At 45.0% G+C, this 22,482-nt stretch overlaps 1 protein-coding gene across 1 annotated transcript in view; it reads left to right on the forward strand.

The window, feature by feature from the left end:
• Positions 1–219: 219 nt before the first annotated feature.
• Positions 220–22,482, forward strand: part of C1QTNF7 (C1q and TNF related 7) — a 128,257-nt gene continuing 105,994 nt past the window's right edge. The window contains exon 1 of the mRNA XM_088836512.1: positions 220–669. Coding sequence (XP_088692638.1) covers positions 648–669 — 22 coding nt within the window. The 5' untranslated portion in view covers positions 220–647. The remainder of the gene's footprint in view (positions 670–22,482) is intronic.

Here is a 22,482-nt window from a genome sequence, read left to right on the forward strand (position 1 = left end):
TCAAGCAGCTGCATTAGGGAGAAACTGTGTGGAAATAATTGCCAGTAAAAGTGATGTTTAAACACAATTTCACTAGCATCACTGTTCCATAAATAGGGACCTAAAGTTTCCCGTGTGCTATTTGCTTCCAATGAAGTGATACCACTTGGTCTTAAGGCATCACTTTAAAAGGCAAAAACCACTTGAAGGAACATGGTGAGGAGAGCAATGGATAAAAGAGAGAAATAGAACCGTTTAGATATCCGAAACCCTCGCTTTTCATTTGCCTCAGCCTGGGGTTTGCAGGACGTCACCCACTCCCACTCATTCCTAACAAGAGTATATATTAAGCTCTTTGAAATGTGAGTATTATGGGAAGGATCGCAGTTGCTTTAAATTATAGAAGTTGGCAAGTGCCTGGGAGGAGCAGGAGGTTGTTTAAACCGAGAAAGACAGTTGCAAAACTTTGTACAACAGTATGAGCTCCAGGCTTCAAAAGTATCCTCACGCGCGGACCAGCACTTTATTTTTCACCAAGCAATTTTTTGAGTTGTTTTGAAGCTGCTTCAAATAATAAACACATATTTCTGCTGGAAACATTGTTTAATGGTTTCTGAATTCATGGGACAAGAGAAGCAAGAAAGCCTCATGCTTTGGTGGAAGGTTTGATGTCAGCAATGCCTAGAAAAGGTAAGCTTCCCTTTTCACTGCGTTTTTTCCCCACCCCTCTCTTATTGGCTTTCATCAGCAATATTTACTGAAAGGGTTTAAGACAGCTACTTGTAGGGAAATGGGGAACTTGTAGAAAGTATGTCAACAAATGATAAGTCAGAGGTTGGAAATCCTCAGCTGTAGTGTTTTCTCCTACTTTCTATTCCGCTTGTCACAGGAACCTCTGTGAACCATTTTGAGTCTATGAAAAATGCCATTTCTCTCAGAAATTGTGTGCGGGTCTTCAAAGTCTCCAATCTGATGTGCCTAGCATTTGCCAGTGTGCTGCCGGGCTCACGCATTGCCAAGGTCAGAGTGCCTATGTTTTCTTATCCCGTTATAGGCAATTTAACTTCCGAAACTGTGATCTTGTTATTAACTCAGAAATCTTTCCCATGGAAGATTGTAACATTAGTCCAGAAATTCTCTGAAGTTTGTGTACTCTGAATTCTTATAAGCTTGTTCTGCAGCCTACGTTTTTTAAAAGTTAAATAAATCATTTGACTTCTCTTTTGGAGTGACACAAAAGGACTGTTACAGATATTATGTCCTGGGCAGGGAGAAAGAGTTCAACTCAAAATCTGTGAAGTCGCGGTTAACAGGCAATGCTATGGACTGAATCGGGTGGCTGGGTCTTCTTGGCTGTGCCTCAGAAGCAGGTAGGAGGCAGAGAGGTTATGACAGTCCTGTTTTTCTGTGCCAGGGTCATAGGAGAAGCATCTTGTAGCCTTAGATGAAGGGGAACCTAAGAGATGTGTGTTTCTGTTTCCTTGAGAAAGTCTGTGATATCAGTCTTGCCATCGTTTCAAAAGAGAGTTGCAGGTGCAAAAAAAATAGATACAGCGAAAAAGAGATTTGCAAACGTGCCCCCCGCATGCAGGTTGAGATTTCATCAGAGCTCACATGCATTCCTCATGCACACACATGAACTTGCATGCAGAGGTTAGAAAACCCGTGCATTTGCTGGAGTCTGAGTATTTTGGGACACCAAGGCGACCTCGATCTGTGAAACCCACTGCTGGCCAAAACTGATCAGGCCTGGGTGAGAAAGTGGGGTGCTACCCGGGAGCCCTGGCTCTCGGCAAAGGGCTCTACTCGGGTACCAGCGGTTGATCTGTTTCTGGAAAGCTTTTCCTTCTGCGTCAAATTCTAATGACATGAAGTGGATTACAGCGGCTTCCCCTGCCTTTTGGGGTTCTTGGGGATGGGAGAGAGATTAAGATCAGACGGAAGGACAGGGATTGTAGAAAAACTGAGAAGGCAGCTCCATCAGCTCAGCGTATTCCTTTTCTCCGTCCACGTTGGTGAGTGGAGGCAGTCGGACCCCCGCCTTGCCCCTTCACTGTCCGGTTCCTTCCCGGACTTTCTCTGCTTCCCTCTCCCCGTCCTGGGCGACCCACGCGAGCCACGCAGCCTCCAGAGGGGGAACGGTGGGTTGGACAGACAGGCTAGCATCTCCTCCTTCTCCGTCCTCTCCGACCATTCCCAGGCCAGTTGGGGAAGCCCCCGCCCTATTTGGAGGGGGTCTCCAGGACCCCACCCCGTGACCTCATCGCAGGCTGCCGGAGAGCTGGGATGGCCAGGGGCTGCGTGGCGCCTGAGTGCACCCCGGGGATGGGTGCGGCCACGCGTGCAGCGCGCACGAGGGACTCGCCCGGGTATGGACGCGCACTTCCCATCTCGGGCTCCCACAGAGGCTGGCGGCGTTTCTGGAAGCCAGAGCCCCCAGGCCCCGCCTCTGGGTCCCGAGGAGGCCCCAAAGAGGACCAAAACAAAAAGGCAATTAGAGTTGCTAATGAAGCCCCAAGCCAGATGACTCATCTGGGGCGCAGCCACAGGGGGCGGGAGTCGGGGTGTGGGGCTTTGTGATGAAACCTGGAAAAGACGGGTCAGGGTTGTCCCCAAAAAGGATGCTGAGGTGTGGCCCAGTGTGACCTAATCGTGCCTCCTCACCTCACAGAGGCTGGAACAGAGGCCACATCTGTGAGGGGCGAGAGCGTTAACTAATGAACTGCCGGAGTGCAATCCCAGGCCGTCTGAGCCTTGAAAAGCATTGGAACCAGACTTAGAAACCAGGTTGCCAGCTACAGCCGCACACCCCGAGTCCGTGGATCCGAACCTGGGAAGCCCCAGACTCGGGACTCAACCCCTAGGGCACCTGGGGAGGAAACACTGTTGCAACTCAGTAGACCTTGATTATGTGTCCAGGAGCACCAGAAGCTTTGCCAAGGCTCTTTGAACTTGGCCCTTGATGGAGACACCAAGTGGTAACAGCTTAGAAGGTTTATGGAAAACTTAAGAGGGGCTTTGTAAATCAGCCTGCTGAAATCAAAGAGAGCTTCTAGTTGTATTTGAACTAGACCTTGACGGAGGAGTAAAATATCATGGGAGAGGCCATAGGGTCAAGAGCATCTAGGCAGAAGCCAACAAGCAAAGAGAGATTAAAGGTCATGGCTGCTCCCAGGGAGGTGGTGAGGCTCTGTTTCCCCAAGTGTTTTTCAGGTCAGTTTCATGGATCATTAATAAGAAGATAACCAAAAGTACCTCCTAGTCAGGCAAATTTGGGAAAGCATAAAACTATACACCGCAGAGGACCAAAACTCAGGCTGTAGGGTCACAAACATGTGACTTCAAATCCCAACTCCACCCCTTAACTTCCCTGTAAACTTGGACCCAGATTGCTCCATCTGTCAAGTGAGGACAATTATCTGCATCCTTATGAGGACACTTGGTGGATTTAATTAGAATGTTAATGAAAAAGGCCTACTATCAAAGTGTCTGGCAAAGTCATGGGGCCAAAGTGTCTGGCCCCATGAATGTTAGTTATTCTGACTAGCTATTAGATGCTACTTTCTTTGCTACAGGAATTCTCACATGTTTTAGTTCCTTGGTTTGTCCTCTATCTTTCCATGAGTGGGTCATTAGAATCTAATGCTTTCTAACTCATTAGAATATGAAACCACTTCTTTTTTTTTTTTTTGTCCCCAAAGAGTGTCACACATGGGGAACTCGGAATGCATGCTGGAATATGGTTGGGTTGGCCCAAGGAGTTGAGGCTACCATGGCCTGCAAGCCCATGAAGTCTTCCAAGATTTAATTGAAATTTATCAGTCTTCACCTGTCACTGCATGAATGCCACCCTATTTCAATGAAACAGAAACCCCCAAACTGAGATTCTCCTATCAAAAAAATTGAGGTTTTTCTCCTTAAAACTATTGTCAATTTTTATAAGGAAGAGAAAAATAAGAGCAAAGCAAATTCTTTAACTTTCACACCCAAAAGGCCAACCTCTGCCTCTGGTTTGAGGGCTTGCATGTGGTGGGCAAAGGCAAGGGCATAAGCTAGAATAAAACATGATCCCATCTTCAAGGAGCCATCAGTCAGACTGTTGTTCAGTCACTAAGTTGTGTCTGACTCTTTGGGACCCCATGGATTGCAGCACATCAGGTTTTATCATCTCCCAGAGTTTGCTCAAACTCATGACCATTGAGTCAATGACTGTCAATCAGGTAGAGAAAATAAAGTATGTGTTCTCATTTCTAAAATGTGAAATTAGGTTTTCAGTTACGAATATAGGAGGGTCTCAGAGTGAATTCTGCAAAAGGGAGACCTCAAGTCTCTGGAATGATCAGAGCAATAGGTAACTTTCTTTGACATTTACCAAGTGTGAGAAACTGTGCTAAGTACTTTGCAGTGATAACTCACGTGCACTGTATAAGGCTACAAAGTGGGTGTGGACTTGCCATTTCACAGATGAACAAACTAAGCCCTAGAGAAAGGCAGGAATCTGCCTGAAGTCTTCCAGGAAGTAGAGTATAGTCTCAAACTCAAGTCCATCTGATTCTCTGTATCCCTCACCCAGGAAAGAATTTTCAGAGGAGATAATGTGTCACTTGGCCTTGAAGGATGGATACAGATTAATGGGAGGGAAATTTCAGGCAGTGAGAAGAAAATTAACAAAGTCATGAAAGAGAATAGTATGGGGAGTGTCAGAAAATCCACCTTGTGGAACAAAGGGTGTGCATAGAAAGAAGAGGGAAATGAGCTCAGAAGCCTTGGTTAGATCTTAAAAGTTTTCATTGTCTGCGTATTCAGTCGTGTTTGACTCTTTGCAACCCCATAGACTGTAGCCCACCAACTTCCTCTGTCCATGGGATTCTCCCGGCAAGAATACTGGAGTGGATTGCCATTTCCTCCTCCAGATGATCTTCCTGACCCAGGGATCAAACCCTTATCTCTTGAGTCTCCTGCATTGGCAGGTGGATTCTTTACCATTTTGGCACCTACAAGAACAAAAATTGTTTGTTTGGTGAAGGATGTTAACTAGACTTACTGTGGTGAGTATTTCACAATACATACAAATGTTGAATCACTATGTTGTACACCTAAAGCTAATAGAATGTTCTATGTTAACTGTATCTGAATTAAAAAACAGGAAAAAAAAATAAGAAAATTCTAAAAAAGAAAAAAAAAAAGAGTAGTTAGCTAGAAAATGCCCAAAAAGACATTTTTAAAAAATGTAGGCAAATGCTGTTATAGAAATGTGCAATTAATAAAAATTTATGTTATTTTCTGGGGGAAAAAAAGACTTGGTTGGAAAAAAATAAGATTTGGTTGGAATCAGATCATAGAAAGCCTTGAATGCCAAACCACAAAGTTTGGATTTCTTTAATAGAGGTATCATTAAAACTTTGTAAACAAGAAAGCAACAGCCTGGCAGTGCTTTAGAGCAAAGAACTGAAGATGATTAATCAGTCTGTGCAGCAGGGCACAGAGGAAACTTCCACTTACTAGGAAGCCATGTTTGTCCAGGTGGAGACAGCAGTTGTTTTCTCCCATAATCCCTAAGGGATGCGGATGCTCGTCAGACCCAGGCTCCTAATCCTGCTACCCAAAGCCATGACCACCACAGTGATCTTTCCAAACAATGACCTTGAGGCCTCACTACATCCAGATTTAACCCTTACAAAGACGGGGGGTCGGTGGGGGGATGGAAGGAGCTAGAGGGGCAGGCGGACCTCTGAGGACCTTCTCAGCTTTCAGATTCCATGGAGCTAAAAACTCTGAGCGCTTTTATAGACATCATTACCCACACATTTCACCATTCAATCACAAGTTTCCAGACTTGTTCCTATCAAACAGGCCTGTTTCCAAAAGAACTTGAGAGTCTACAAAGTTTTTATGAGTTTACAGCTATAGCAATTGCATAATAATGAGATTGGCATGCAGGGATTACTGGAGGGTATATTTTCATATGTTCCTTCAGGAGAAATTTTTATCCATCTTCTTGGCTGTCTGCCTTTTGCAAAAATTCAGCTGTCCTCCCCTTGTGTCTGAGAACACTTACTGCGGTACGATACCATCCCAGAATCTTGTGGGGGTTTGGGTTTGTTTTGCTGTTTTTTTTTTTTCCTGTGCTGAGTCTTTGTTGCTGTGTGGGTTTTTCTCTAGTTGCAGTGAGCAGGGGCTACACTTCAGCTGCAGGACACAGGCTTCTCATTGCAGTGGCTTCTCTTATTGTGGGCTTCCCTGACGGCTCAGACGGTAAAGAATCTGCCCACAACGCAGGAGACCAGGGTTCTCTTATGGAGGAGCACAGGCTCTAGGGTCTTGGGTTTCAGTAGCTGGCACATGGGCTCAGTAGCTGTGATTCGTGAGCTGTAGAGCTCAGTCTCAACCATTGTGGTTCACAGGCTTAGTTGCTCCACGGCATGTGGGATCTTCCCAGATGGCAGGCGGATTCTTTTCCGCTGAGCCACCAGGGAAGCCCCCTTGTGGTGCTTTGAATAATAGTTATTTGTGCCGTGGTCCTATGACTCCCACTAGCTCCCACATGAGAAATGGCAGCCCACTCCAGTACTCGTGCCTGAAGAATCCCATGGACAGAGAAGCCTGGTGGGATGGGGTCCACAGGGTTGCAAAGAGTTAAATACAACTGAAGCGACTTAGCGCTCAGCTCCCAAAGAGGGTGAGCTTCAGAGAGCAGAAATGAAATCATCTTTAGATTTTCCAGTGCCTTACAACTGTAGAATATCTGAATCAATCTACAATCAGAGGTCTGCAAGAAATCTCACATTTTTCCATTTTATTTCTCACAACTTAAATCTGATTCCAAAAGTTCGTGGCAACAGGAAGTTTAGTTTCAGAAGTGATCAGGCTCCTACCCCCACCGTCACCAGAACTGTGGAAGTCTTCCTTCAGATCACCGTGCCCTCTCTTATAAATTGCCTGTCCCTTTGATGTCTGTAGACTCGGCTTTCCAGTCCTGCTTAGGAAGTGATGGTCACTGTCCAGCCAGGAAGCTGGCGTCTGAGTGATCCTCAGCTGTCCTGTCCTCTGCGGTCTGGTCACGCAGTGTTTTCACTTCTCATGGATGCCCCGGTCCCCGACCCCAGGCCATCCCGGTCTGGGGAAGTTGCCCATCAAAGGCCCTGCATTCTTCCCGTTCCCAGCATCTACTCTTGGACTTGGGCTTTAGAAAAGAAAGGAAGAAATATTATTTTCAAGAAATGTCTGCTTCCTGCTCTGCCTGTATAACCTTGAAACAAAGAAGCCCAAAGAGCCAGGCAACCTTCTTGCGATAAGTTGGGAGTAGAGAACACACATGAATAAATATTCCCCTAAGTTATTTTGTCACATAACCCAACAGGTATTCAGTAGTGGCTAGTAGAATACATCTTCTGATAACTGATGAAATGGCATCTCCAAAGTTGCTCACCAGAGCTTATCAGGCTTTTCATTAAGAACCTACTTTGTGCCAGTACCTTGCCTATATTGTCTACTTGTCCCCATTTTTCAGATGAGAGAGGTGGATCACTTACTTAACATCCTACGAGTACTGTAGGGTGGCATAGGTATTTAAACTCCAGTTGTACCCATCTCCAAAACTCACACCCTTCCCACCCTGCCACATGGACTTCTGGCAAGGATTCCTAATTCTCTAACTAGCAGTTCAGAGCCCTGGTATTGACTCATCCTAGAGTAGACATTTCCAATTAACATTTTTAAAGTTTATTTTGGTAAAGTAAAATTGATTTACAATGTTGTGCTAATTTCTGCTGTAGAGCAAAGTGATTCAGTTATGCATACACACACATGCATATAAACATTTTTCATATTCTTTTCCATGGTGATTTATCACAAGGTATTGAATCTGGTTCCCTGTGCTTTACGGCGGTGGGACTTTGTTGTTTATCCATTCTCTATATAACAGTTTGCCTCTGCTAACCCCAAACTCCCCGTCTATCCCTCCCCAATCTCCTCTCCCTTGGCAACCTATGGATCTGTTCTCTATGTAGACGTTTGTTTTAAGTAGAGATTTTTTTCACCATGAACATAGTCTGACTCTGTTTGAAATACTGACAATCTCACGGAATGACTTTTTATCCCATCTCATCAGTCATCTGTGAGGCAGCAGGGATGGAAACTTAATCCTATTTGAAAGAAGAGAGCGAGGCAAAGTGACTTGTCCACTGCCAAAGGACTAGAAGGGAGCTCAAAGTCCCACATGCATTTGTCAGTCTGTCTCCCCAGCAAGGGCCGGGAGTTAGTCCTGATTAATCAAAAGTTAACGATAAGACAGCGTTAAATATTTGCACGTTTAGAGCCTGCTCGTACCACCCATAACAGAAAACCATAGCTGACACTGTTGCCATGAAACGCGTCCTGCTAGATGTCCACGAATGGTATCTGAGAGGTGTCACTGAAACTTCAGTTGGTGCCTTGCCAACTGTCAGCATCCTCAAACCAGGCTACTCTCTTAAACTGGTAAGCTATTGTTTTCAGTTTCTTTCTTGCACCTTTAATTTTTTGGGGGAAAAGACTTCTTTAGGTAATTTTGACCCCAGGCCGCTGTAAAATCTAATTTGAAATCCGTAGCGTCTCAGTGTATGGGTTCTTTGAATTACCAACCCAATTAATTTTATCACGGGTGTTCATACCCATTCCTCAGCTCCTTCGCCTCACCTCTTTTCCTTCCCAATAAAGACCACATTCCTTGGCATGATCCTGGGGAGGGGGCTGGAAAATCTGTCTCTTACCCGCTCCTCGTCCCCTTTACCCCTACCGCTGGCCTCCATGTATCCATATACCCGCGCATACCAAATACCGGAGACCAGGTGCTTTAAACAACAGAAGCTGATTTTCTCACAGTTCAAGACCAAGGTGCCACAGGTTTGACTCCTTCTGAGGCCTCTCTCCTTGGCTTGCAGACAGCCGCTTTCTCACTGTGCCCTCATGTGGTCATTTTTCTGTGGCAAGCATGTGGCCCAGTTCCCCCTCTTACAAGGACGTGGGCAGACCGGATCCTCAGGCCCTCATTTTAACTTGATCGCCCCCTTAAAGGCCTTGTCTCCAAGTACAGTCACCTGGTGAGGTACTTCAAGAGGTGACTTTCAGGGAAGCCCAGCTCGCTGCAGAGTACCCCACAAGCTGTGCACAGTGACGTCATCACAGTTGCTTAGTCCTTCCTTCCCTCCATGTGACATAGGTCTAAAGAATCAAGTCTATTCCCTTTGCATGAATTATGCTGAACCATGAGCAACATTGACCCTCAACCATTCTATCGCCTGCATGCTGTGAGCTAAGTCGCTCAATCGTGTCTGATTCTTTGCGACCCCTTGGCCAGCAGTCCATGACTCCTCAGTCCACGGGATTCCCCAGGCAGGGATACTGGAATGAGCTGCCATGCCCTTCTCCAAGGGATCTTCCAGACCCAGGGATCAAACCTGCCTTGGCAGGTTCTTTACCACTAGTGCCATCTGGAAAACCCTAACCATTCTATTACCCTACACAAAATGGCAATTTTATATACCTCGAGTATATAAAAACTCTTTTATATACTGAGTCCTCCAGACTTAAAAACTCTCATTTCCTGAAAACAATTTAGGTACAAAGTCGTTATAATATTACAGAAATTGTCCTATTTGCATCCCCCTGTCTGTTCTTGAGTCTGAGATGAAATGGTCACAGACAAACTTTGAGAATTTATCCGCACTACAAACTCCACCTTCAGCTTCAACACCAATCATAGCAAAATGTTCATTTTTAGGAAGGCAGCCCTGGGCTTCTCTTGTGGCTCAGCTGGTAAAGAATCCACCTGTAACGTGGGACACCTGGGTTCAGTCCCTGGGTTGGGAAGATCCCCTGGAGAAGGGAAAGGCTACCCACTCCAGTATTCTGGCCTGGAGATTTCCATGGACTGTATAGTCCATGGGGTCGCAAAGAGTTGGATGCTCTTTTCTACTTTCACTTTCCATTAAAATACCACCGGTCACCAGAAAATTCTTTCTTATACCAGAATCGGACCCTTTTAAATGTTTCTCCACTGGTCTTGTTCTATTTTTAGAAGTAGCAAGAATCCCACCACTTTCCTCTGGCTTCTTAAACATTTAAAGACAGTCACCATCTGCCTACATAACCCTCTCCAGGGTCTCCCTGGACTTGCAGGGAGAAATTTCCCTGACACTATATTGTTCACCAAACATACCCACACCCCTCTTGAAATGACATCCAGACCTCGACACCAGATACCAGATGACTTTCTCAGTCAGCGCTAACTCCATATCAGTTTCCTGGGATAGGTAGCAGCTCTGCAGAGACCTATATGGAGAAATAATCTGGACCCAATCTAGGGTTCGAAGGAAAGAATGTAAAATTCAATTAGCGATACCATTCTAAAGGAGATCAATCCTGTGTTCATTGGAAGGACTGATGCTGAGGCTGAAACTGCAATACTTTGGCCACCTCATGCAACGAGTTGACTCACTGGAAAAGACTCTGATGCTGGAAAGTTTGGGGGCAGGAGGAGAAGGGGACGACAGAGAATGAGATGGCTGGATGGCATCACCAACTCTGTGGACATGAGTTTGAGTGAACTCCGGGAGTTGGTGATGGACAGGGAGGCCTGTGATACATGGGGTTGCGGAGAGTCGGACACAACTGAGCGACTGAACTGAACTGAACTGAAGGAGGATCACATACTCTTCAGAACTTCTTTAACTATTAATACTACACTGGACACTGTCTGACAGTCCAGGTCACAGGGCAGCTATTACTCTCTGTGATTTAAATACTCTGTTTTCCTTAATGCTAAATTTGCATCAGCTTTGCTAGTCAGTCCATTTCGGAAAAAAAGATCAAGTATGTTGCTCAGATTCTTTCTTTTCCACACCGTCTCTTGCTGTGGAGCACTGGCTCTAGGGCCTGGGTGTCATTAGCTACAGTTCCTAGGCTCTGGAGCACAGACCCAGAAAATGTGGTGCACGGGCTTAGTTGCTCTGAGACAGATGAGAGCTTCCTGATCAGGGATCGAATCCATGTCCCCTGCGTTGGCAGGCAGATTCTTTACCACTGAGCCACCAGGGAAGCCCCAGATTATTCTTTCAATTTAGTTGTAGCAAAGCCGATTTTCATCCATGCTGCAGTTCTGCTTTTCTTTCTGTTGCTGCTGCTGCTAAGTCGCTTCAGTCGTGTCCGACTCTGTGCGACCCCACAGACGGCAGCCAACCAGACTCCACCGTCCCTGGGTTTCTCCAGGCAAGAACACTGGAGTGGGTTGCCATTTCCTTCTCCAATGTGTGAAAGTGAAAAGTAAAAGTGAAGTTGCTCATGTGTCCGACTAGTAGCGACCCCATGGACTGCAGCCTACCAGGCTCCTCTGTCCATGCGATTTTCTAGGCAAGAGTACTGGAGTGGCTTGCCATTGCCTTCTCCGTTTCTTTCTAGTTAACTAAAAAGAATGAGGAATCGGGAATTGTGACCTGCAGGTATGACATGTTCAGTCCTAATCCTTTCTGGCTGTGTGATTGTGGGCAAGTTATCTGAACAGTCTGAGCCTCCATTCATCATTGAAAATGAAAACAATAAGTATCTACTCCAGTGGATCCACTGGTATCTTAAGTAAAATATTATATGAAAAAATGTTTGTAAGTCGAAGATGAAATATACATACTAGTCGGTGTCAGGAGCTTCTAGTTTTGGCCAGCCAGCTCATTTTTCATCCCAGCCTCTTTGTTTGAGGGGATTTCTTCTCAATGGACAAACTGACACCTTCTCTCGTTGCTGCTCAGTCACTCAGTCGTGTCTGGCTCTTTGAGACCCCAGGGACTGCAGCGTGCCAGGCTCCTCTGTCCTTCACTACACCTTGGGTTTTGCTCAGATTCATGTCCACTGTGTAGGTGAGGCCATCCAACTATCTCATCCTCTGCCGCCCGCTTCTCCTGTAGCCATCGATCTTTCCCAGCATCAGGGTCTTTTCCAATGAGTCAACTCTTGGGGATTAAAAACAAAAGTAGAAGGAAGAGGCATAGATACACACTAGGTATTCAGTGAATGGACTTGCGCGAGAATATAAACTTGTCAAGGGAAAGAATTTTGGCCGAGACCGAAGTGTTTCCACCAGATTGTCAAAGTGAAATCTAGAGCGCCTTTCCCTTGTTCTTTTGATGATTCAAGGTTAAAGATGTTTGGTTTGGGATGATTTGTGCTTGCTATCTGCTTACACAAATCGACATTGATGACCTAATGCTTTGGCCTGAAAAGAAAATATACCCATCTCTCTGGATATTGTCAGCAACACATTATCACAGCTCTATACCATACACTCCATCAGGGGCCACGCCCGAAACCTACAATGTGGCCGAGACCCAGGGGGCCTGAAACCACACTCTCCAAACAACATGAACAGTCATCACCCACTCCCGTAGGGATCTCCAGGGTTAATGTAGCTCTAAGGTACCAGATTTTCAAAAAAAAATATTTTTCAGGAAAATCCACGTACCTGGGGTTTTATGTGGCATGTTCCCATTTTAAAAACAATTGCTGTGAACTATTACATCTAGAATGGATAAACAACAAGGTTTTAATTGCTAGCACAGGGAACTGTATTCAATATCCTGTGATAAGCTATAATGGGAAAGAACCTTAAAAAGAAGAATGTGTACAAGTGAAAAAAAAAAAAAAGCAAACAAACTTTCTGTGTCTTGGACCTATAGAAAAGACAATGTCATATTGTTCAATCTAATACAATTTAGAGACATAAAACAAGTTCCCATTTTCTTCTAAGCAAACCTTCATCAAATCTTCCCAACACACCAGTCAGACTGTTACTATGTTTAACCATATTTTACAAATGAGACCCAAAGCCTCAACATCAGTTAGCAGTGACACATATGTGGCTTCCCTCATGGCTTGGACAGCAAAGAATCTGCCTGCAAAGCAGGAGACCCAGGTTCAATCCCTGGGTAGGGAAGATCCCCTGGAGAAGGGAATGGCTATCCCCTCCACCATTCTTGCCTGGAGAATTCTATGGACAGAGGAGTTTGGAGGGCTACAGTCTATAGGGTTATAGAGTCAGACACAACTGATTTACAATTGAGACCCAAAGCCTCACCATCAGTTAGCAGTGACACATATGTACATGAATTCACAATCCCCTCACCAACAGAGCCAAAGTCCTCTGTCTCTTGAATTTCAGGAAGAAATGTAAAGTGTGTGTTGCTGCTCACTTGCCGAGAGATGGGCAGATTGGGGTGAACAATAATTCTCCTGGCCTCTTTAAAGCTCCATATGCCTCGTGGCAATCCGCTCAGGCAGTCATAAGAGGGTAACACTATTGACTGGGGGCTTAAACAACAGGAATGTATTTGCATGTGGTTCTGGAGAAGGGAAGTGCAAAACTCTCTTTCTGGCTTGCGCATGATCACCTTCCCGCTGTATCTTCATGTGGCGCAGAGAGAGAAAAAGAGAGAGAGATCTGTGATGTCTCCTCCTCTTCTTACAAGGACACAAGTTCTGTTGGATCAGGGCCCCACCTTTATGACCTCATTTAACCTTAATGACTTTCTTAAAGGTCTTGCCTCCAATTACAGTCACACTGAAGATTTGACATTTCAACCTATGAATTTGGGGTGGGGACACAACTAAATCCTTAAAGCCCAACCTTTTTCTATGGATAATCAGCCGCTCCTACCTTTTTCTCTTTTCTACCCTCACCCTAAATATTCCTAAATCCACCCAGCCTACATCATTCAGCCATTTCCCTCTTTCAACCCCATTCTTTGAGTCCTGCAATTCAGTAGTCAACACTTCTCACTTTCTTAACCCCTCTTCACTCATTCTCTCTTTTTTTTTTTTTTTTTTTTGGTTGGGCAGGGGGGGAGCCAACAGCATGTGGGATCTGTTCCCCAACCAGAGATTGAACCCATATTCCCTGTACTGGAAGTGCAGAGTCTTAACCACGTGCAGTCTCCACTTGCGTCTCTCTTCTTCTTTCTCAGCCTTTCTCTTTCATCCCAACTTTCACCTTCTCCAAGTCCTCCTTCCTCGTCATTTTCTTCTCATCTTTTCCAGAACAACCCCCCAGTCCAAATTCTGTGTTTTTGCTGTTTGCCTCTGCATTTCATACCCTGCAGTACGTGCACCCCCGTAAGTGGATTGCCCTTGTTACTGAGTCCAAGCTGGATCTGCTTACCACACAAAAGGCTAATGAATAAGAGATGAGGTGCGGAGGCAAAGAACGGAGACTTTATTCAGAAAGCCAGCTGACAGAGAAGATGGCAGAAAATGTCTCAAAATAACTATCTTATCGGGGTCTGGATGCCAGGCTCTTCTACAGAACCAGAGAGAAGAGCAGTGAGAACTAAAGTCAAAAGACAGAATAAAGAGGGAGAGGCAATGAGCAAATGAAGTAAAAAGAGCCATCTGTCTTGCAAAACGTCTCCAGAAATGACGAGCATCTGGGAAGGAATGTGTTAATCTCGTCTTTATTGCAGCCATTCACAGGTGGGCAGGGTCAGATTATCTCTCTGTGAGCTGAACAAAGGCTCTGTAACAGTCAGGCAGAGTGGCAGGGTCCTCTGAGGCAAGCCATTATGTATGATTGTAACAACAAAGCTCTAAAACTTTGGCCATCTGATGAGAAGAACTAATTGATCAGAGAAGACCTTGATTCTGGGAAAGATTGAGGGCAGGAAAAGAAGGGAGCGACAGAAGATGAAATGGTTGGACGGTATCATGGACTCAATGGACATGAGTTTGAGCAAACTCCGGGAGATAGTGAAGGACAGGGAAGCCTGATGTGCGGCAGTTCATGGGGTCACAAAGAGTCAGACGTGACTCAGAGACTGGAAAATGACAACGACAATAATAACACAAGCAACACAACATGGAATCAGAATTGGTTCTTCTCTGCAACACCCTGAGCGGTGTCTGGGATGTAGCAGAAACCCTGTAAATGTCAGAATGCCCCAGGTATACAGGATTTGAGGCAAGTTAAAAGAAATGTGCAAAATGAAGCAGTTTAAGTGGAAATTAAAAAATCAAAGCCATGAGACAAAAGAGAAACAAACTATGTGAACCATAAGGCCCAATCTGGTTACTGTGATTGAGCATGAAATTTCACTTCCTGGCAGCAAAACCCAGCGTCCTTTCAGACTTAAAGTGACCCATGTGTTCTCTGAGGAAAGGAAATGAATTCCGTCCCTCTTGCCTTGACCCGCGTCCTGCCCTGGAACAACTGTTTTCTCTCTATCTCAGCTTTCCTTTCAACATTCCATTCATCTAGCACTGATTAGCCAGACCCGTTTGGTGCTAAAAGCTCACTCCAGTCCTATTTAGAATGTTGTTTTGTGTTGTAAAGAATACAAACCTGATAATGAAGGCAGTTTGGAGTTGAAGTGGTTGCTAGGAGGTTCCTAAAGGAAAGCTGCAATCTCGGGTTGACCAGAAAGCTTACTGAATGAGGGTTCAAGTAACAGCTATGTGGTTCAGGGAAGAAAATAATCAGAGAAAGGAAAGAAGGGAGGGAGGAAAGGGTTCTCCAAATCCTCTTTTGGAAAGATTTATATTTAGTTATTTGTGGCTTTTGGTTGTGCTGGATCTTCACTGCTGCATGCTACCTTTTCTCTGCTTGGGCCGAGTGGGGGCTACTCTCTCGTTGGCGATGTACAGGCTTCTCACTGCACTGGTTTCTCTCATTGTCCAGCACAGACTCTGGAACTCGGGCTTCAGTAGTTGCGACACAAAGGCTTTGTTTCTCCAAGGCATGCAGGATCTTCCCAGATCATGGATCAAATCAGTGTCCCTTGCATTGCGGATTCTTAACCATCGGACTCCCAGGGAAGCCCCGATACTGAATCCTTTTCTACTTTCCTCTAAAGATATTCAGTTTCCACATCTTCCCTTACACTGCACTCCTTCTCCTTTTATGTGACAGTCATTTTCACTCTAACGCCTGCAGAGAAACCCTTATTTCCATCTCGGACTACCCTCCCACCGCCAAACCTCCCCACAAAATCCTAGTCCTTTATTTCTCGCGCTTTCTCCTGAACATAAAATGAAAGTTCAGGTCAGTTCAGCCACTCAGTCGTGTCCAACTCTTTGTGACCCCATGGACTGCAGCATGCCAGGCCTGCCTGTCCATCACCCATGCCTGGAGTATACCCAAACTCATGTCCATTGAGCCAGTGATGCCATCCAACCATCTCATCCTCTGTTGCCCCCTTCTCCTCCTGCCCTCAATCTTTCCCAGCATCAGGGTCTTTTCCAATGAGTCAGCTCTTCGCATCAGGTGTCCAAAGTATTGGAGTTTCAGCTTCAACATCAGTCCTTCCAATGCATATTCAGGACTGATCTCCTTTAGGATGGACTGGTCAGATCTCCTTGCTGTCCAAGGGATGTTCAAGAGTCTTCTCCAACACCACAGTTCAGAAGCATCAATTCTTGGGCACTCAGCGTTCTTTGTAGTCCAACTCTCACTTCCATACATGACTGATGGAAAAACCATAGCCTTGACTAGACAGACCTTTATTGGCAAAGTAATGTCTCTTTTAGGGCTTCCCTGGTGGCTCAGAGGTTAAAGCATCTGCCTCCAATGCGGGAGACCCGGGTTCGATCCCTGGGTTGGGAAGATCCTCTGGAGAAGGAAACAGTAACCCACTCCAGTATTCTTGCCTGGAGAATCCCATGGATGGAGAAGCCTGGTAGGCTACAGTCCACAGGGTCGCAAAGAGTCAGACACGACTGAGCGACGGAGTGGACGGAATGTCTCTTTTTAATCTGTTTTAATGTCTTTTTAATATGCTGTCTAGATTGGTCATAACTTTCCTTCCAAGGAGTAAGCGTCTTTTTCTTTCATAGCTGCAGTCACCATCTGCAATGATTTTGGAGCCCCCAAAAATAAAGTCTGCCACTGCTTCCACTGTTTCCCTGTCTATTTGCCATGAAGCGATGGGACCAGATTCCATGGTCTTTGTTTTCTGAATGTTGAGCTTTAAGCCAACTTTTTCACTCTCCTCTTTCACTTTCATCAAGAGGCCCTTTAGTTCTTCAATTTCTGCCATAAGGGTGGTGTCATCTGCATATCTGAGGTTATTGATATTTCTCCCAGCAATCTTGATTCCAGCTTGTGCTTCAACCAGTCTGGCATTTTGCATGATGTACTCTGCATATAAGTAAAATAAGCAGGGTGACAATATACAGCCTTGACGTACTCCTTTTCCTATTTGGAACCAGTCTGTTTTTCCATGTCCAGTTCTAACTGTTGCTTCCTGACCTGCATACAGATTTCTCACAGGAGGCAGGGCAGGTGGTCTGGTATTCCCATCTTTTTCAGAATTTTCCACAGTTTATTGTGATCCACACAGTCAAAGGCTTTGGCATAGTCAATGAAGCAGAAATAAATGTTTTTCTGGAACTCTCTTGCTTTCTCCATGATCCAGTGGATGTTGGCAATTTGATCTCTGGTGCCTCTGCCTTTTCTAAAACCTGCTTGAACAGCTGGGAGTTCACAGTTCACATATTGCTGAAGATTGGCTTGGAGAATTTTGAGCATGACTTTACTAGCGTGTGAGATGAGTGCAATTGTGAGGTAGTTTGAGCATTCTTTGGCATTGCCTTTCTTTGGGATTGGAAGGAACACTGACCTTTTCCAGTCCTGAGGCCAACTGCTGAGTTTTCCAAATTTGCTGGCATATTGAGTGCAGCACTTTCACAGCATCATCTTTCAGGATTTGAAATAACTCAACTGGAATTCCATCACCTCCACTAGCTTTGTTTGCAGTGATGCTTCCTAAGGCCCGTTTGACTTCACATTCCAGGATGTCTGGCTCTAAGTGAGTGATCTCACCATTGTGATCATCTGGGTCATGAGGATATTTTTTGTACAGTTGTTCTGTGTATTCTTGCCACCTCTTCTTAATATCTTCTGCTTCTGTTAGGTCCATACCATTTCTGTCCTTTATTGAGCCCATCTACCATCATCACAAATTTTCTGTTTTGTTACTAACTTAGCCATGACCCCAGGACATGTATGATAACTGGTCAGTGCCTAGGACTATCACTGTTACTCTAGACTCTGGACAGCACGTGTCAGTAGGGTCATTGTCAAGCTGAAATGAAGGTCGCATGACTGACCAGATGAGAAGAATTAAACCAAAGCACACAGAAAAAGATGAAAGGTCTCACCCTGGAGATGGGAAAACTGATGGGAGATGTGAGAACGATTTCAGGTATTTGTCAGTCTCCCTCGAGTAGGATTTTGGAAGCAATTCTGCAAGATTTGGCATCAACTTCTTCAGTTTCTAATCCAAAGAGGGTTTGACCTGAGTTAAAATCACATTTCTGTCATTTTTCTAGGCTTGGGTCCTTAGGGAATAAACTCTGTCCATCTCCACTTTTTTGATATGAGCAATTATGAAAATAGCATGCATCTGGCTGAGGTTGCCGTGACCACATAACATGGTGCTCAATCAATCATAGCTAAGATGAATATTCCTGGTACTTTTGTTGAAATACAATAGAAGAGAAAGCATTAGAGAGAGAGGGTTATTGTTTGGATCATAAGAGCCAAAGATTTTCTTTCCTTTTCTCCTTCCCTCATTCTTTATGCATCATATCCATATTCAGTCATACCCCGAATTTCCATTCAGTAAGCTTTCTGATTAACCAAGAGTGGTGGATTTCCTTTAGCCATACCAAAGCAAAAGCTCCAGCTATAAATTGCCTTAATTACAACACTTGCATCCTTTATGACCTAAAGCCACACTCTAAGAGCAGGATTTGAATGAGACCCCAAGAGATGTTCAGAAGATATGAAACAGAGCTTTGAAAAGTTATGTCTAAAAGAGAGAGGGAGAGAGTCTAAGCTGTGGTTCTCAACCTTCGCTGCACCTTAATCATCCGCAAGGGAGCTTTGAAAAGTCCCAACGCCCAGACTGCAGCCCAGACCATTACATCAGAACCCCTGACGCTGGAATTCAGGCATAAACTATTTTTAAAGTCCCTCTGTTGATTCTAATGTGCAGCCAAGGTTGAGAACTGCTGTTTTAGAGAAAGTTAGTAGCCAGTGGTATAGAAAGCGGCAGAATTGATAAGATTGGCTGTGTACGCAAGGTTTGAGCACATCGATAACATCCTAGACTCTAGCGAGACCTTTCAGGAGAGCTCTGGGATCAGAAATGAGGCTTGAAAGGAAGGACTGAGTGACCAGGAAGAGTATACAGCAGGTGCAGCCGAATCCTTCAGCAAACGTGGTGGAACCCAGAAAGGAAGAGGGAGGAAGATGGCTTGAGGAGTGAGCAACAGCAAAACAAGTTACGTCCAGAAAGGGGAGATGTAAGCAAGCTTCAGTCAAAGATGAGTCTGCCACATCTTATACACTGCAATTTAAGTTTGGGGATATCTTTAAGAAAATGGGAATAAAACCGCTATATGAGCCAGCAATCCCACTCCTGGGTGTATACCCTGAGACAATCATAAGTCAAAGACACATGTACTCCAGTGTTCATTTCAGCACTATTTACAATAACCAGGACGCAACTTAGATGTCCGTTGACAGGGGAATGGATAAAGAAGATGTGTGTGTATACACACGCACATACACGCACACATAATAGAATGGAATACTGGAATACTACTTGGCCACAGAAAGGAATGAAATCCAGTCATTTGTAGAGATGTGGGTGAACCTAGAGTCTGTCATACAGGAATAGAGATGCAGACATTGAGAACAGACTTGTTGACCCTTGGAGGAGAGAGTGGGATAAACTGAGAGAGTAGCACTGACATTTAACACTACCGTGTGTGAAATAGCTAGCTAGTGGGGAGCTTCTGTATAGCACATGGAGCTCAGGTTGGTGCTCCGGCATGACCTAGAGGGGTGGAATGGAGGCGGGGTGTGGGATGGACCTAGAGGGACGGGGTATATGTATACTGATAGCTGATGCACATTGTGGTTCAGCAAAAACTGTACAACCAACTCCAGAAATCTTTCCTGGAAAATTCCATGGACAGAAGATCCTGGTGGGCTAAAGTCCATGGTGCTGCAAAGAGTTGGACATGACTGAGTGACAAAACAACAATATCAACAACTTCAAAAACTAACACAACATTGTAAAGCAATTATGCTCCAATTAAAAAATTAACACATTTTTTAAAGTGAAATATAAATTTGGGAAAATAGTGAAAAAAAATATTTACATTGACCCAGTAGATTTGATTTTGATGATTTCAGATACATCACAGGCTCTTGACCAAGCATGCACTCTGCTTTATGCCTCGTGACTCCTTTTATTTTAATTGTCATTTGTTCAACTTTCTGCTTTCTGGTCAAACATGTCACTTGATGGCCTCTGTTAATCCTCACAAGATCCCATAAACAGGGTGCCTCCCACTTTACAGATGAGGAAGCTTTCCAGATGACGAAATGAGATTCAGAGAGGCTCCCTGGTTTGTCCAGAGTGACAAACTGAGATTCACACCTGAATCTGCGTGACCCCAAAGCCCACAGCCTTTGTACCTTGCTTCTGTACTTCCAGAAAAAGCACAAATTGAATCCTTGGAGAATTGCATGCTTCCTTTGAAACCTACAAAATGACAAAAGCTATGCCTTGAAAGACTCTTGTGAAGAGTCTGGAGGAGACTCTTGCGAGTCCTTTAGACAGCAAGAAGATCAAACCAGTCAATCCTAAAGGAAATAAACCTGAATGTTTATTGGGAGGACTGATGCTGAAGCTGAAGCTCCAATACTTTGGCCACCTGATGTGAAGAGCTAACTCACTGGAAAAGACCCTGATGCTGGGAAAGATTGAGGGCAGGAGGCAAAGCGGGCGACAGAGGATGAGATGGTTGGATGGCATCACTGACTCGATGGATGTGAGTTTGAGAAAATTCTGGGAGATGGTGAAGGACAAGGAAGCATGGCGTGCTGCAGTTCATGGGGTCACAAAGAGCTGGACATGATGAGCAACTGAACAACAACAATGCCCTGAAGGGTGGTGTCCCGGCCCCAGGGGCTCTGGATGAAATCAATGAAAAATGGAAAATGTACCAGAGGCTGCAGAAGCCCTTGAGCAAGGGACAAAGCATCTCAGAGAGACGTGGGCATGAGGTCTGTGTCAGCACTAACACAGGTGCCCAGGAAGATAGCTAAGGGGCAGCCAGAATTGGAGTTGTCCACATAGCTCAGTTGGTAAATCGTCTGCCTGCAATGCAGGAGACCCAGGTTCGATTCCTGGGTCAGGAAGATCCCCTGGAGAAGGAAATGGCAACCCACTCCAGTATTCTTGCCTGGAGAATCCTATGGACAGAGGAACCTGACAGGCTACAGTCCATGGGATCGCAAGAGTCAGACACGACTGAGCGACTAATCCACCACCACCACCACCACAACTGACACGAACCTGAACACACGGCGCACTGAGCCCTGAGCTCAAGTGCAGCAGAGTCTGGGCAGGAGTGGCCACTGTCAACATCATCTTTCTCCACCATATGTCCACGCCTTCCTCCCTGGACCTGTCATCCTTGCTAATTTCTGCCTATGCAATCATCCAACTTGCACCCACTCATCTGGCCACCTTCTCTTGCTGAAACTGAATCTCCACATCCCCTGATTATCCCTGGAAACTGATTAGCTTGCATTTGCAAGCAATATTTTCCTCCTAGTACATCCAGGGACTTTCCAGATGGCTCAGAGCTAAAGAATTCACCTGCCAATGCGGGAGACTCAGGTTCTACCCTTGAATCAAGAAGATCCCCTCAAGGAGGGCATGGCAACCCACTCCAGTATTCTTGCCTGGAGAATCCCATGGACAGAGGAGCCTGGAGGGCTGCAGTCCACGGGGTTGCAAAAAGTCGGACTGAGCAACTGAACAGCAACAATAGCACATCCAGGTATCTGGGGTCTAGAGGACTGCTTTGATTTCTGGGATCTTAGCTTAGAGGGGAATGAAATGTGATGAAAAGTATCATATGAGTTCCAAATAGCTGCATCATCTGTGTCAAAGAGATGCTTTCCACTTGGGCTTCCCTCTGTAGATATTATTACCAGTTATCCTTACGCTCAGATGGGGGAGTGAGCAAAATACTGTTTTTCCTTCCAATCCAAAGGCCTGGAAATTGCTGATGCAATGTCCGGCAGGAAAGAGCCAGCAACATTTTGTGCTGCCTTTTTAAAACATATTTTAATGTTGTATTTTAAAGAAAACTGGCCAGCAAGGTCGTTCAAGGACACATTTTAGACTCTTTGAGATTCAAGTTGGGCAAGTCCATAACAGACCGTTTAGTTTGGACAGACTGATTGCCAACACGCCCATAAAAGGGAGGGTTGGCTGAATATTTTCTTTTGGCTCTTATTTTCAGATTTTCTTCAAAAGTTAGTCTGACAAAAATTGAAGAGAAGCCATGCAATACACCCATGAAAACAAACACTTCAAATAGAACTTGTATCTCAGAACAAATCAGTCTGGGGGATTTGCTCTAATTTGCACAAGATTCCTGTCTGTGAGGTACCAGGTT

This window comes from Moschus berezovskii, chromosome 5 (genome assembly GCF_049115385.1).
Source record: "Moschus berezovskii isolate FMDL1 chromosome 5, NW_MosBer_1.0, whole genome shotgun sequence".
Lineage (NCBI taxonomy): Eukaryota > Metazoa > Chordata > Mammalia > Artiodactyla > Moschidae > Moschus > Moschus berezovskii.